Source organism: Phocoena sinus, chromosome 15, assembly GCF_008692025.1.
Source record: "Phocoena sinus isolate mPhoSin1 chromosome 15, mPhoSin1.pri, whole genome shotgun sequence".
NCBI classification, from domain to species: Eukaryota; Metazoa; Chordata; class Mammalia; order Artiodactyla; family Phocoenidae; genus Phocoena; species Phocoena sinus.
In genome coordinates this window covers 23,917,625-23,935,202 of record NC_045777.1, presented here as the reverse complement: position 1 = coordinate 23,935,202, position 17,578 = coordinate 23,917,625, and the positions used below count along the sequence as shown (strand labels likewise).

The 17,578-nt window shown below is 40.2% G+C and overlaps 1 protein-coding gene across 4 annotated transcripts in view; it reads right to left on the bottom strand.

Annotated features, from left to right (window-relative positions):
* LOC116740661 (ubiquinol-cytochrome-c reductase complex assembly factor 1) overlaps positions 1-17,578 on the bottom strand; it is a 92,845-nt gene that overhangs the window by 33,543 nt on the left and 41,724 nt on the right. For all 4 annotated transcript variants that reach the window (XM_032606459.1, XM_032606461.1, XM_032606458.1 and 1 more), the window contains exon 7: positions 10,706-10,814. In XM_032606459.1, coding sequence (XP_032462350.1) covers positions 10,706-10,814 — 109 coding nt within the window. The remainder of the gene's footprint in view (positions 1-10,705; positions 10,815-17,578) is intronic.

The window sequence follows — 17,578 nt, the reverse complement described above, 5'->3', positions numbered from 1 at the left end:
CCATTTTTTTAATGGAAAAAAAATACAATCTCTTCCTTCTAGTAATTTAACTGAAGGAGTCAGAACCAGAGATGCTTAAGGACTCACAGGTTCTGAGTTATATGACAGTAATATAATGCAAGTTTGGGGAAGAAGTAAACACTTTTAAAATCTTAATGCTAATGCTAGAACCACAATTTTTAGCAACGACCTATTCAGGCAGTACAGAGTAGTGATTAAGAGCATGGGCTCTAGAGTCTGGCAAGTTTGGGTTCCAATCCAGGCTCTCATATTTACTGTGTAAGTCTGGTTCAGTTACCTAACTGGTAAGCTAAATAACGGTCTCCCAAAAGATATCTACATCCTAATTCCTGGAACCTGTGAATGTTACCTTATGTAGCAAAAAAGGACTTTACAGCTGTGATTAGATTAAGGATCTTCAGATGGGAAGATTATCCTGGATTTCCAGGTGGGCCCTAATTGTAATCACATGCACCCTTATAAGAGGGTGGAAGAGGGTGCTTAGACCCAGATAGAAGAGGAGAATGCAATGTGCCCACAGAGGCAGAGATTGGAGTGATGTGGCCACAAGCCAAGGAATGCCAGCAGCCACCTAAAGCTAGAAAGGGGCAAAGAACAGTTTCTTTCCTAGAGCATGGCCCTGTTAACATCTTGATTTCAGCCTAGTGAAAATGACTTCTAGCTTCCAGAAGTATAAGGTTCTATTGTTTTAAGTCACCAAGTTTGTGCTAAGTTGTTACAGCAGCTATAGGAAACTAATATACTAACTTCTCTGATCCTTAGTTTCTCCATCTGTAAAATGAGGATAGGATTTCATGGTTAAGATTGCTGTAAAACATAAGACTGAAATGGTGCTTATAAAGTGCACAGCAAAGAGAAAGTGCTCAATAATTGTTAGCTATTACTATTGCTGACCTCTGTTTCTGTATTATGCTGAAATCTTCAACTTTCACATGTCACTAGTCCATGCCAGACCCTGCTCCTCTTAGCAGGGGGAGCAGTAAGAGCTGGCCATCAGGAAACCTGAGTTCCGTTCTTCGGTTGGTTTCTAACATAAGCTTACTCAGCTCTCCCAGAGCCAGTTTCTCCATCACTTAAATGACAGGATCAGACTAGAGCAGTGGCCCTCAAACTGGAGGCTTTGTTAAAATACAGATTGCTGGGCCTCACCTCCAGAGTTTCTCATTCAGCAAGTTCCTAAGTGATGCTGAAGCTGCTGGTGTGGGGACCACTTTGAGAATCTCTGGATTAGATTATTTCAAGGTTCTTTTCCAGTTTTAAGTCTGAGATTCTCCAGGAACATCCCATAGATGTAGCACTCCAGTAATAAACACAGCTGTATCAGGCTGAAATAGCCTTTAAACTAAGTTCTTTTCCCCGTGGGGGACAGGAGGGTATGAGGTTATATGGTAAAGACTGCTTTTAATTTTTGAACGAAGCAGAATGAAAAATCTTAAGCAATGGTGGGAACAGGAAGAGGCTGTCCCCTTATCCAACGTGCTGGCCCCATTTTAATTTATCTTAATCCCACCCTTCTTCCTTTTCACCAGACCCCTCCCCCTAATGCCCTCCTCTAGAAACACATCTAGGTGTCTCCTGAATACATTTATTGGCTTTGCACAGTATAATACCACCTTTGTTAGTCTCTCAGCCCAGCCTCTCCAAGCAGTGTTCAGTCTCGGTGTTCCTCTACTCCTAAAAAAACATAACCGAGGAGTCTCTGAAAAATAATTGTAAAATCAACTAAGGCGAATTCAGACGATGTGGAGATATTCAGACTCTAAATGCTGGAAAAAGAAACAAATTCAGAACATTGTTAGCATTCTCATCTGTCTTTTTTTTCCCCCTTAATCTCTATCTGTCCTGTTGAGTAGGAAACCTCTGCCGTATTGGGTTAGAAATTCTGAATAAAGGGGACTCAGGCTTGGGACTGCACTGAAGAAATGGAACAGTTCTAGATTCAAGAAAAGCTGTCCTCTTGGTCTTTGGAAGTCTCTGGTAACAAGACAGGGGAGAAGGAACCTGCTATGAAGTTGATTTCCACTTCCCCCTCACCCCCAGAGGTATCATCGTACAGTAAAGCAGACACTGGACTGGGAATCAGCATACCCTAGTTTTTGGTCCTCATTTTGCTGTTTTCTAGCTGCATGACCTTGGGCAAATCAATTAACTTCTCTGGGACTCCATTTCCTCACCACAGAAGTGAGAGGGTGGGAACAAATCTATAGTCCTTAACCTGAGATGGGCATCAGAAATCTTCTGGGGAAGTTTTTCAAAATACACACACCTGAGCACCTTCAGACCCAGAGAATCTCTGAGGCTCCCAGTCTAATGTTCTAAGGTTCATCTATCCTATAAAGTGGATTAAAAGTATAAATGATGAGAGAGCCAGGGAATCCATGAGGCAGGTCACAGAGAGAAAAATGAACTTTTTTGGGGGGGTGGGGGGGGGATGGGTCAGAGAAATTGAATCCAGGTGCCATAAGAGATCATTAAGTCAGTATTTGGGAGATAGTGCTAGCCAGACATTAATAATAGAAGAACATACATACACCCAACAAGTATCTGAGGGGTGACTACATTAGGCACTCTGTGTTAAGCACTAGGAATCCTAGGATCCTTATCCCATCTAATGGGCATGACCTACACAAACCCGTAATTACAGTACAGCATGGTAAGTCCTATCTCAGAAGTTTGTGTGAAGTGCTGGAGGAATACAGACAAGGGAGTGGCCAAATATACTAATATTACTGGGGGGTGCTGGGAAAAGCTCCTTGGAAGAGGTACTATCCAGCTGTGTCTTACAGTGCCATGAGCAGAGGAGACAGGGTTAAGACCACTTCAGACAGAGGGAACTGCATGAAAGAAGGCTCAGAAGCATAAAGGAACATGGACTGTTACAGCACCAGTGAAAACGAGGCATGAGTGGAACATGTGTTAGAGTGTGTGTGTGCATGAACATTTGCATGTAGGGGAAGTTTGCTGGAAATTATACTAGAAAGGTAGGCTGGGGCCAGAATGTGAAGGCCTCTCCCCCAATTTTTCACTTTGTAAAGCTTCAAACTTATTATTTTTTTTAAGGTGTAAGATTATTACAACAAAAGATTGTTGTATTACAACCAAGAAGGTTCTCCGATATAACTGTGAAGGGCTCTTTATGCCATTGCTAAACAGTTTGAATTTTGTCCCTCAGAGATTTCTAGACAGGAGGGATATGATCAGATGTGGGATTTAAAAAGCATACCTCTGGCAGCTTAAATGGTGGCAGGTTCACTAGAGGGGGAAAGTCCAGGAACTAGTTAGGAGGCCATGTCCAATAAAGGACAGATGATGAGGAACTGACATGAAGCAATGGAACAGAGGAGAGGATAAAATCCAGAGATATTTTGGGCAGAAAAGTGACAAGACAACTCGATGCAGAGGATGAGGCAGGAGTTGAGGACATTCTAAGAATTCTAGCTTGGGGGGCTGGACTGGTGGTGATGACCTTAGATGTGAGACAGGAAAACACAGGAAGAACAGGTTCGTGGAGCTCTTTATCCCATCTCCTGAGTGAGATTTATTTAGGAGTAGCACTAGTGACCCCTGAAAGAGAGGTGTGGAAAATGGCTTTAGCTGTGCCCGATGCACACAGCTCTAAGCAGTATTCTGACTATGGTACAAAAGATACCAAATGCAACCGGGCACCCAGAGAGATTGGAGGCAAAAGAAATGTGATGCATTGGAGAGGTAAACAGTTCTGCAGTGATGAGCTGAACTGGGAGTACTTAGCATGAGGGGTACTTAAGAAGGTATTAGGGGAAGGCAGGACTACACATGCACTGAGTCAGCCAGGGCTTTGTAAAATGGATTTAGGTCACTGTTTCTCCTACAGAAATTCCAAGAGGCAAACTGAAGATAAAAAAGTGGATGAAATTCACTTATTCAGTCAAGAAACATTTACTGAATGCCTACTAAACACAAAGCTCCACTAAGGCACCATAGGAATATAAAGAAAAACAAGTAAGAATTAGACCTCAGGAAACTCACAATCTACAACTGAATGTAAAAATGGCCATGAGAGAGATAAATGACCATGTGCATAGACAGCAGTTTCATGCTTTATTTAATTTCAAATACAGAAACGTTTATAACTTCTTTTAGGGACACTCCCTGAAGTGGAGTGAATCCAGTACGCCACTCAGAAGGTCACATGACCTGAGCCATCAGACTGGCATTCTGGTTGTATGCACCCAGGCATCCAGTCAGTTAGAAAACCACCTAAAGCATACACTCCATGCACTCTTGCTACCTGTTAAGGCCTGAGGATAAGAAACTTGCGTACAGAAAGGAACGCATCTATTAGAAGTACATCTTCAGCTGGCTCAAATTCATGGGCCAATTCCAAAATGGAATTGCTCTACCTTCTAAGAATTTAGTCTTCTCTCCCCTAATAAATAAGTATCCACTCCAACATCTTAGGACATTTAAAAAATGTTCAAAAGAACGATTGCTATTGGAAAACAAACGTATTCTTACTTTACAAGCTTCGAGCCCATGGGATTGCTCTGTATTTACACTCCACCATTCATATTACTGGCCACAAAAACTATACCTTTAAAGTGGTCCTTGCCTTTTAAAACAATACCTTTGGCAGCGAGTTTTAATTCTGACCTAGAGATGCAAAGTATAGCAAAATTTTTACCTCATGGTAAAACAAAGGAGTTTGATTGAAGATTTTTGTGGGGGGAAGGAAGAGATGGGAATGGAATTAGAGGTCTGGAAGGAAATTTCCAGAAATCTAAAGTAAATGTAATTCTTATTTCTACTACCTTTTATAGATTTAAGGCTTTTCTGGTTTAGAAATATAATGTACCTTATTTACAAATTGTTTCTTTTTAATCAAATAATCCCACTAGAAGATGAGAAATCATGGACAAAGAAAAAGAAAAATTGAGAGTGGAGACAACTTCTCATTTCTTTTTCTTCCAATATTTAAGACTAATGAGCAAACAAATACCCTCAGAATAAAACTCACCCTACTTTTCCCAACACTTATAGTGGGCTTCCAGAACCATCTCCTTTCATCAGATATTTACCAGGCATACGTTCAGCCAAGGAGCAATGACTGGCACTTTGGAGAATACAAAGAGGGATGCATGTGATCCCGCCCCCCAGGAATCCACCCAGAAGGCAGTCAATACATGAATGACACTGATGCAAAATAGAAACAGTAAAAGCCAAAAGAAGGGTAAAGATAAATTATTAAGGTACTAACAGCTAGGGGAAACCAGGATTGGCTTCCAATTTGAAGTGGAGGGACATGAAGGAATTGCGGCTGGCATGTTAGGGCAATCTAGGTATATGTACCACATGAGAAAAGACACAAGACAGGAAGAGCAAAACATTCAGCTTGGCTGCAGTGAAAAGTACGTGAGGCGGGCTTCCCTGGTGGCGCAGTGGTTGAGAGTCCGCCTGCCGATGCAGGGGATGCGGGTTCATGCCCCAGTCCAGGATGATCCCACATGCCGTGGAGCGGTTGGACCCGTGGGCCACGGCCGCTGAGCCTGCATGTCTGGAGCCTGTGCTCTGCAACGGGAGAGGCCACGGCAGTGAGAGGCTCACGTACCGCAAAATAATAAATAAATAAATAAAGTATGTGAGGCAAAGATGGAATGTGATGTTCACCGAGTGCTTCCTATGTACCAGACACATGTGTAGAGGTTTCTCATATTTAAGGTTCAAGAAGAGTTGGGGAAATGAGCTTGGAAAGGTAGTCTGGAGTATGATCAGAGGACTTTACAAAGCAAAATGCTAGTTCTGAAAAGCAAAGTAGAATTTTACAAAGGAGTCCAATTCAGCCCACAGCTCCTCCACCTCTTTCCAGGCCCTCTGCACCATTCCATCAAGCAGCTCTGCTACAGAGAGAGCAGGAGACCATGAGCTGACAGGAGGTTCATCCTTATTCAGAAAAGCAGCGAGCAAGAATCACCTGACATCCTGCTGAAGCCAACTGTCATGCCAGGGACCACTGACAGAGATAAACTTGCAATTTCTTAACTAAAGCCCATCCCCACCCACTCCTACCTTGTCTCCACAGTTTGGAAAGCTTAAACCTGCTTATTGTAAGCCACAAGGTGGAGATGTCTGGCAGGGCAGAACTGAAAGGAAGTCGATTAGCCAGCCTAAAGTTACCATTAACACTTTGAGCCACTGCCTTGAGCTAATTTTTATGTTTGTTTTTTAAGTTTGGTTGAAATGTCACAAATGGAAAAATTAAGTAAAGTGCTCCAGTTAGCCACAAGACTGGACACACCTGGCTGCAAACCCAGCAAAAGAAAACTTACTTCATTAGTAGGAGAGGTAGAAAGTGAAATTTACATCTGAAATCTGCCTGCACCAGGAGAAAGTGCTGAGGCCAAAGGCGCTGTTTTTACAGCTGTGTCAAGTCTTAGTTGTCTACTCTTACCAACACTCAGGAGTGAGGCAAGGGCCCAAGGAAAAATGGTCTCCAACCTCTTCAGCTGCAACTCAGCTCACAAAGGTTTTTAAGAACCAGTTAATGAAATAAAACAAGACCAGATGAGGTGATATAATGAACTTTATATCCACAGCTAATTTATATGTTTAAATCCCAAATAATGTTTTTTTTTAAGTCAGAACACTAAATTATTGATGTGATTTTTGTAACCTCAAATTTAACACTTACTTTTTATACCAGCTTCACTGATGATATATGAGGCTGCCATATTTTTCACAATAGTTGGGCTCCTAAAAAGCTGGTAAAAAGCAAATTTTTGGAAAGTGAAAATTTTCTCACCAAATGAGACAGGAACTCTAATTTCAAAGGATTTCTTGATCCAAATTTCTAATGTGTCATTAATTTGCATTCTCAATCTTCCCCACACAAATCTACTCAAGTAAAGTAATGGCCTCTAAGAATTCTTTGGCATAAGAAAAATCACCACTACATTGATCAGTCTTATAAATTCTACTTTTTATATGAGTTTTCTTAAAGATGCCAAGTAACACAGAAATAGATTTGCAAATTACCACCTTCACATCATAGGTTTTCAAAGCTGAAAAGAAACTTGGAAATCATGTAGTCACCCACCCCCCAAGTTTTTTTTTTTAACCAAGAAACTGAAGCAAGGAGAAGAGAAAAGACTTGCCAGCCAGGGTCAGAACCAGGCCAGACTGGCTCCCTCTGGCTGCTACTTTTCTCCAGCCACATGCCATTCTTCTCCAGCCTAACCTTCTCATTTCTTTAGGTTGTACAAACGCCAAAGACTAATGTCCCCTCTACACACACACAGTCACACTAACAACTGAGAAGTGGCTAATATATAATTTTCTTGCCTGTAAAAAGGGTGTCTGTTTATAGCATGAGGTTGGAAAGGGAGGAGCAAATCAGTTATAACAGAAACGTAATAATATTAATTCCCCAACTCTTTGAAATCTTTATTATTTTTTATAAATTTATTTATTTATTTATTGGCTGTGTTGGGTCTTCATTGCTGCGTGCGGGGTTTCTCTAGTTGCGGCGAGCGGAGGCTACTCTTTGCTGCAGTGCGCGGGCTTCTCACTGTGGTGGCTTCTCTTGTTGCTCGCGGAGCACGGGCTCTAGGCGCGCGGGCTCAGAAGTTGTGGTGCACCAGCTTAGTTGCTCCACGGCATGTGGGATCTTCCCAGATCAGGGATCAAACCCGTGTCCCCTGCATTGGCAGGCAGATTCTTAACCACTGCGCCACCAGGGAAGTCCCTCTATTATTTTTATATCATCTTTTATTTATAGTCTTTGTAACTAAACTTGAGCTTGGCATTTCTGTTCATGAAGACAAATTTAAGAGTCTATACTTGGGGAGCATTATGGATCATCTGAAACCCTGCTATTCAACGTGTGGTTGCCCCTCTCCCCACCCAGCCCCACCAGTGGAACTGGCATCACCCAAAGCTTTTTAGAAATGTAGACTCTCTGGCCTCACTGAAAACCTACTGAATCAGAATTTGTATTTTAACAAGATCCCCAGGTGAACTGTAGGCTCATTAAAGTTTGAGAAATGGTGGTCTAACACACTTCACTATAGAACAGCATCATATGTAGAACAATTGAGATTAAAAAAAATGGTTGGAGAAAATGGGAGAAAAAAAAAAGAAAGGCTAATTTCTGCAGGACTGCATTGACGTACACCTGGACCAGAGACTAATAAACCGAGTATGATCTATGTGACAAATAAGTTGGCTTTAAAACAGAATTTCAGAGGCTGAAGTTCAATTTATTCATTCATTCAACAAGTATTTATTTATCCAATGTTTACTGTGTAAACAAAAAACTGGATAAGACAGGTTTCGTGCCTTTATATAGCATACAGTCAAGCAGAAGGGACATTATAAAGTAACATGGGAGAAGGTTCAAATTGTTGAACCTTGTGATGGAGATATATATATGTAGGTCCCAAAGGAAATCCATTTGGGGGTGGAGGTGGGGTAGAGTAAAAGGTTCCTGTGGTCCAGGAATTGGCAACCTATGACTCATTAAGCTATTCAGTTGGGGACAGCTGTGGTCCACATGGCTCTAGTGGTCCCACTTCCAGCAGAGTTTAATCAACAGTGATAAGAAAACAGACTAACTCATAGAAGAACTACTGTGTAACTGCATGGCAGTCAGCCGAGGCTTTGGCTGGCCAGGGGGTATCACTGGTCATCATTAAATGGGATGATTTGAGACTGCCAGCACTACTGTATATCCACTGTGAGCTGCCACAGAGTTGAGTAGTAAGTACTTGAGGGCATGTGGAACACTCAGCTGGTTGAAGAGCTTAAAGACTGCTGATCCCACTCTGGGCAGCTAAACAGCAGTAAGGTATGACAGTGAGAAAAATGAAGAAGGAAGCAAAGAGTGTAGTTACAAACACAGGTGAATACCAACTCCAAAACAGATGATTATAATGATTATGATGAAGAAGATGATGATGACAGCAGCTAAAACTTTGAAATATGCTATCATCTTCTTAGAATGAACAGAAATGCTAATGGTCTGCTGTCCCAGAGAAAGGCATGTAAATGTCAGTGAAGCTATCTAAAGATGAACCCGAAACGAAATCGAGCTATTTGTAATGAGGTGGATAGACCTAGAGTCTGTCACACAGAGTGAAGTCAGAAAGAGAACGATAAATACCGTATGCTAACACATATATATGGAATTTAAGAAAAAAAAATGTCATGAAGAACCTAGGGGTAAGACAGGAATAAAGACACAGACCTACTAGAGAATGGACTTGAGGATATGGGGAGGGGGAAGGGTAAGCTGTGACAAAGCGAAAGAGAGGCATGGACATATATACACTACCAAACGTAAGGTAGATAGCTAGTGGGAAGCAGCCCCATAGCACAGGGAGATCAGCTGGGTGCTTTGTGACCGCCTGGAGGGGTGGGATAGGGAGGGTGGGAGGGAGGGAGACGCAAGAGGGAAGAGATATGGGAACATATGTATAACTGATTCACTTTGTTATAAAGCAGAAACTAACACACCATTGTAAAGCAATTATACTCCAATAAAGATGTAAAAAAAAAATAATAATAAATAAATTACTAAGCAATTTAAAAAAATAAATAAAAAGATGAACCCATGTCTACTGTGCTTTCTATACATGCATTTCCTCCAAAGTCATGAGAATCTGAAAATACCCTCAATCCAGATTCTCAGCAGGCAACCATCATTTCCATGATTTAGTCTCAAAGACTATAATTTCACACATAGAGTGAGCACATGATACCATCAGACAATAACATAGGAAGTGTGTGAAAATAATTATAGTAGATAAAAGTAAGACGTGGGAGATCTCCCACTTAATTCCCATGCAGCATGGAAAGATCTCTAAGATATATTGTTGAGTAAAAAAAAAAGTTGCATTTAAGTGCATAGAGGATGATATCATATATGATAAAATATATACACGCAAAACCACAGAACTTTGTGCTGTAATGAAAGAAACCAGATTAACCCATTTTGTGACCCTGTCTGACGGTTTGGCTTTAGATGCTCCCAAGCTAGGAGGCAATGATATGGGAAAAAAACAAGGAACTACAATCTACTAAAACACGGTCTAGATACACAAAATACACAATATACACAAAGGAAGAGATTACTATTTATATAACCAATTGTATCCTAATGTTTTGGTTTTGGCTTTCTATTGTCATCATATTCTGTTATATACATACTATATATTCTCCTTTCTCAGGTTATTAAATATACTAATGTACCTTTTCAGTAGATACCTTGCCAAAGTATTCTAGGTTGTCAGTGATCAAGAAGCTTGTTTTTAAGTTCTTGAGCACAGTGCAGGCCCCATGCCAGGGTCTTTCCATCCAAACTAATTGTGAACTGACACACTGAACTGGTATCAAAGGCAAAGTGTCCTAAAACTGGATTATTATTATTTGATTTTATCTGTTTACCAAATCCATCCCTCCTATCACCATGATTTGGACTTAATAATCCCATCTCTGTACATAGGATGTACTCACACTGACAAAGCATGGTAATGTGGGCAAATACATAAATAAAGTGTCTGTAGCATGCCAGTCTTCATAGAGGCAGAAGTGACTCTAGGTGAATTACCACTTGACATCAGGCCATTCTAGAACAGATAAAACTTCAACTCCAGTCAGGCAACCCCTCATTGGAGTTTTCCAGGACCAGAATCTGATAGCATTCACTTACCCCCATGATTCTGCCACGCTGCTCAACATCCTCCCACATAAAATGAACTATGATACGACACATGTATTTCCCACTCCGGCCTTCCTGCTTCATTCGGACTAGACACATCCTGGGTGGGAAGAAGACATAAAGAGTCACTGGCTGTTTGCATTTTTCACATCACTCATTTCCACGGAAGGTCAGCTCATCTGAGTCATTTTATCAAAGGGCACAGAATCAAAAAACTAGAAGTGATTAAAAAAAATCTTTTATTGAGCTATAACATAGATACTGAAACGTACATAAATCTTAAGTGTACAGCTTGATGAATTTTTACATATAATATACACCCATGTAAGTACCACTCACATCAAGACATAGATTATTTAGAGCACCTCAGAAGGCTCCCTCATACATGAAAGGGACCACTTTTAGTTGTTTAAAGATAAGTCTGAATCCTTCATTTTACTGATGAAAACAGGAGTTCTAAAGAAGGAAAATGATGTGCCCAACACCACAGAGCAGTCTATAAAGGTGGGTATAGTAGTACTGAGCTGTCCCATATGGACGCCACTAGCTACATGTGGCTACTGAACACCTTAAATATGGCTAGTTCAAACTGAGATGTGGTATAAGTTTAAGATGTCAAAGATCTAGTTCAGGAAAAAAGAATGTAAATATCTCAAATTTTTTACATTGCTTACATGTTGAAATATTATCAGGTATATTGAGTTAAAGAAAACCTATTATTAAAATTAGTTTCATTTTTTTTCTTTTCACTTTTTTAAATGGAGCTACTAGCAACTTTTAAATGTGTGACTTGCATTATATTTCTGTTGGATAGTACCCGTCCAGAATATAGATGACAGAAAGTATTATGATTTCATCTGTATAATTATCAAATTGTTTCCCCCATTAGAATGTAAGTTCCATTGAAGGCAGACATCAAGTCTGGGTTTTTTTGGGTTTTTTTAAAATCATTGTATATCTAGGGCTTAAGTATAGTATGCACTCAATATATATTTTCTGAATAAATAAATGAATAAAACATCTCAGGGCCAAGTTTAGGGCTCTTTCCCCTATACCACATTGCCTCTAATCAGTCCAGAATGCTCTCTGCTTAAGACCTTACATAAGAATATAAACAGGGTCACCAACTTTCCAAGATAGCTCCTAATCTCATTCTTATGACCACACGTATTTCTATTATCTCTTGTTAAATAGTTATTAAGCAGCTACAATAGGACTACTCACCTAAAAGACAACTCCTACTATAATTATGGAGTATTCAGTCTAAACCGACAATTCTATCTCCATACACAATTAATCCTGCCCATTTAAATCTACTAGCAATAGTAAGGTCCAATGGAATGATTCCAGCCTGGCCTGCCTCAACATCTCTGTTAATGACTAAGATGGAGAAAAGAAAACATACTTATCAAATTTGTAGACTGCAAGAAGCTGGGCAGGAAGACAAATATGTTGGATGACCCAACCATGAACCAAAAATACTTCAACAGACTGTTTCAATGGGCTAAATCTAACAGGGATAAATCTAGATCCTGCACTTGGGTCTAAAAGAACAGCTGTAGAGGTACAGGATTGGTGAGTCATGCCCACCTATGTGTGAAAAAGCCTTACTGGCTTACGTTGACAGTATACACTGAAGGGGAGTCAAGAAGGTGATATGGTTGCCCCCCAAATTAATGTGATTTTAGAAACAGTAATGCAAATATAATATCTTCATGTACAAAGTGAGATTTTTGTTCTATTCAGCACACGTCAGACTCTACTTGGAATACTGTCGACAGTTTTGAACATTATATTTTAAGAGACAAGAGGAAGAGTTGTAAGATCAGAAGATATTTAACCTGGAGAAAAACAGGACAGTTGCCTTAAATATTGCAGAAAAGTGATTAGACTGTTTATCCAAAAGGTAGAATCAGAATGAATGGGTGGGTCACAGAGGGAGAAAAACTACTCAACATTGAATGCTGAAAGTAAAAACTTTCTAATAGGGGAGTTTCTGAAGATTTGAATAATGTAATGGATGACCTCAAAAAGTAGAGAATTTGCAACTCAGCTATCTATCTGATGGAAGGCTGACTATGTGATTTCTAAAGTCCCTTCCAACCTCGGGATTTGCTGATGCTGTGATTCTAAATTTGTAACCTCTGAACCCAGTTAGTGCCTAAGAAATAACACTTTGTGACAATAAAAACAGGTCATGGAAAAAGACTTGGCCACTTTATATGATATAGAGCATATTCCAAGGCAGAAACAAACTGGGGAAAGTTCAACAGTCCTTTTTCATAATATTTTTCTTAAAGTTAACCAAAGTTAGCCTCTCCACCTGAAAAGACGCTGTGTGTTTTGATGCTTAAGTGTCGTCAGAGGCCAATTCAACAACACCAATAGTGAGGTAATGGAATTCTTCATTTATATGAAAATTCTGTAGTTTGTTAATACACCTGCCCTCTGAGGTTTAAAAGGCACAGATTTTCTCAGACCATAAACTTACTAACTATATCAACATGGAGTGAAGTGTTTTTTGTTTCAGAGCAGTTTGTTTTATAGCCCTTACAGTCAAATGGTTATCTGGGTTGTAAAGGTAAAGCAAATTGAAGATACTTTCAAGATGCTGACTGACACTTAATTCACTCAATGGACATAAATTGAGTTCCTACTGTGTGGAGATTAGAGTGATGGTTAACAAGAGTCCAAGGAGCAGTTGGTCTCCTTAGGGGAGACAAGAGCCCTAAGAGAGAATGCAGTAAGTGTCCCGAGAGGAACACAAAGTGCAATGGAGTTTGAGAGGATTACTCTTGGCTGAGTGGGATCAGGGAAAGCTTCACAGAAAATGAAACATTGTACCTGGGGCTTGGAAAGGTGAGCTGCAGGTGGACAGATAAAAGATAAAGAGAATTTCCAGCAGATGGAACATTATGAACAAAGACAGGGCCATGGAAAGCTCAGCACATGGACAGGGACAATACCTAGATTTTGTGGAAGGGAAGTATAGGAAACAGAAAAATATGCCAGAAAGGTCATGAAGGGCTTTTAAATGTCATGCTGAAAAGTCTGGACTTCACTCAGCAGACAAAGGAGAGCCACTGAATGTTTTTCAGGAAGAAGGGGTGTAATAAGATTAGGGGTGTAATAAGACCTTGGCTTTAAGAACAGATAAGTCTCTCAGAAGTTAACCCTTTCTTTCTTCCCAGCTGGAAACCCTTTCTTTCCAAGGCTGAAAAATGACAAATTTGGTGAATATTTACTTCAGTAGAACTATGGTATTTACAATTGTCTGATCCAGAAATTTAAATTAAGTGTACATCTACCTTTTGAGAGAAATGCAACAGCAAAGTTTGCTGCAACCTGCACCTAATTTTGCTGATACTAAGAGTTTAAAAAATATAGATTCAAGCCTGATAAATGAAAGAAGGGCAAATTCTAATTATTCCTAAAACACCGTACCTAATTAGTTCTGTTAGACAATTGATGACAATTTGAAAACACTATCAAATATAAAGTTCTACAGTAAATTTCATCTCACATAAAGTTATAAAATCAAAACAATCAGTCTTCTCATCAACAGGAAGTGTAGTGAAGATAACCATGAGTTCTACTGGGAAAATAAGATTCTGATCCACAGGGCTGCCCATTCATCCACCATCACCAAACTCAGCTAACTAAAGGCTCAACTTATTTTTGTCCTGAATTTGTGAATCAAATTCTCTAGGTAGTTAAGGACAGAAAAGTCATCTTGTTGTGAAGAACTTTTGTGTTTGTCCTCTTCAAGGAAAAAGCATAGCTGAAGGCTGGGGCCCACATCTTAGACAGTCAGCTGCCTGGAATGTCCAGATCAAGCTGAAGGTCAATTCTTAGGGTACCTAACCTTGAAGCCTACAAGTTCAGTCTACTCCTTTCTTTGTTTAGTAAATGTTTTGAATAGATAATACATGCACATGTTAAAAAGAATGTTAAGTCCCCTTCCTACCCACATCTCCCAATCACCAGGTTCCTCTCCCTAAGGCAACCACAGTTAGCAGCTTCTTAGGAAACCTTCCACGTGTAATCTATATATATATACCAACTTAGTGTATATGTACTCTTTTTACATAAATAGTAGCTTCCCTTTTCTCCCCATTTTCCACAATGGTAGCATTCTACACACACTCTTCTTATGTTGAAAAAACAATCTGTTACAGAAGGATGGTGGTGAAGAAATCTCAACTCCAACTCTGTGCTCCATCCATAGATACTACAGTCACCCCAGTGAAACCCTTTTTAGGATAATAGAGTTGTAGTAATTTATTTAGCAGTTGTTAGGGTAACATCTGATCCAGGCTGAATTCAGCTTATCTGGCAATTTTTTCCTATTCTAATAAGACTAAGAAATAGGAAAAAAGCAAAAAAAAAAACCCTTTAATAGCAAAAATGGACAAGTGCTGTAATTAACAGCTAACACAACTACGTGCCAGGCACTGTGCTAAGTGATTCAGATACATTATTTCATTTAATCCTTACAACAACTATCGGAGGTTGGTATTCTTCCTGTCCCCACCTTACAGCTGAGGAAACTGAGTCTTACAGAAGTAACGTGCCCAGAGTTACAAAACTTGTTAAGTGTCAAAGCTGGGATCTGAACCCTGATAATCTGATCCCAGAGTTAGACTGTTTTTATGCCTCTTTTAATGACTAGAACGAACCTTCCAGAATCCATTTACTTTTTCATTTAACCCTCACAAGGGCAATAATTTAAGTTTCAAAACTAACATCATATTAGAAATAAAATACCAGAAGGGAAAAGACTGGCTAACCTGAGGCAAACACACCTACAACAGCAAAAAGTAACTGGGGGCAGACTAAAAGGAAAGAACCTAAAAATGTATTTAAAATAAACACAACAGCAGTTCAACATGGAGGCTATAGCTACGAGTACAACTCAAAGAAGGCAGCCTGGCAAAATACAGTTGAGAGTTATCAGAACCGGGACTTCCCTGGTGGTCCAGTGGTTAAGACTCTGTGCTCCAAATGCATGGGGCCCGGGTTCGATCCCTGGTCAGGGAACTAGATCTGGCATGCAGCAACTAAGACCCAGCACAGCCAAAAAAATAAATAAAATTTTTTTTTTTTTTTTTTTTAGAAAAAGAGTTATCAGGACCTCCTGAATGATCCAGAATAGGTTAAAGTATGTTGGAAGGTGAAAAGAAAATGAGTAAAAGGTAAACAAAAAAGATTTGATGGTCCTGGTACCCCCTACAAAACAAAGCCAACACGTGTCACAGGCTCTGACCATACAATAATATTTGAGCCATTAAGTAAACTATTCCACAATTGAGAATACTAGGTTTAAATAAAAGATCAGGACAGCTTTACTTCAATTTACATCACGGATGTATTCCTCATAATAAATGCTTAAATTAAATGTTGAGGGGTCAAATTACATTTTGCTACTGATTAAACTTCATAATTTCAGAGCTGTTCTGGGGGGAAAGAGGAAGGGGGAGAGGGGAGACTTCAATGCTAAAACATAATAAAAATTGCCCTTGGGCTTCCCTGGTGGCGCAGTGGTTGAGAGTTCGCCTGCCGATGCAGGGGACACGGGTTCGTGCCCCGGTCCAGGAGGATCCCACGTGCCGCAGAGTGGCTGGGCCCGTGAGCCATGGCCGCTGAGCCTGCGCGTCCGGAGCCTGTGCTCCGCAACGGGAGAGGCCACAACAGTGAGAGGTCCGTGTAAAAAAAAAAAAAAAATTGCCCTTAAGGATGCAAAAGAAACTTTAAAAAGAGACAATATTCCACTCAAACCTAAAACTGCTCTAAAAAATAAAGTCTAGTTTTTAGTCTTTTTAGAAAGAGACAATCTAGTAATTTTTAAATTCTTGTATTAAATAATTAATTTAATCATTCATTAACAAGTATCTACTTAGTACCTACTCCGAGTATAGACTTAATCTATGCATCAACCACCCTCTGTTTAGGAGCAATTCCAGTTGCCCCTCCCGAGTCTGATGATGTTCTTAACCCACAATTTATTATTGAGGTTTTGAGCTTCACAGTACTATCCTTGTCTCTCAGTGATTCCAGTGCCTCATAAATAATACTGATCTCTTTTACATATAAGGAAAGCAAATAACCCAGTTAGCAAAGTAAAGAAAAAAAGGAGTGTTCAAACCCTAGTCTGATGGTTCTCTAATATCTAAAATACAGGGGGAAAGGGAAGAAAGACTCATTCACTAGGAGTCTCAAAATATAAAGGGCTAAGATTTAAATTTTGCCTTATGGCAAATAGTAATAATGATTATTACCGTCTATTAAGTCCTCTAATATGAGACTTGTCACTGTAAGATGCATTTTCATTCACTATCTCTTTCAACGTACATCACCATCTAAGTATAACTGTCCCCATTTCACAGGAAAGAAAACTGACACTCTGAGGAGGTTAAGTACCTGAAGGTTGCTCAGTGAAGGAGAGGGGAGCTGGAGTGAAGCCTGGGCTCCCCCTCTCTCCCTCAAGCCACAGTGCCTCCCAGGGCAGTGTCAGTATTGACTGCTTCCCCATCCTGTGACAGCACAGCTCCAAGGGCCTCTTCCAGCTAGGTCAGACTCGGAGGAAGACAACACTGCCTGCAGAGTTCAAAGGAAGGAGAGTTTCCTAGCCACGCTTTCCTCCTCTCTGCCTAAATCTGGGAAGGAAGAATTCTTGTTATTCCTGACTCTGACCTCCTGCCATGTCCTGGCAGCTCTCAGCATGCTGTCTCACTTGCTCTGCTTGGGCCTTCTGACAATGCCAGTTGTGTTTTGGTCTTGTTTCTCCCTCATGGTAGTTTATAAGCCGCTCAGAGAGGATCTGATTTTGAATTCAGTGAAGACTAGTGGGCACTTGGGCAGGTT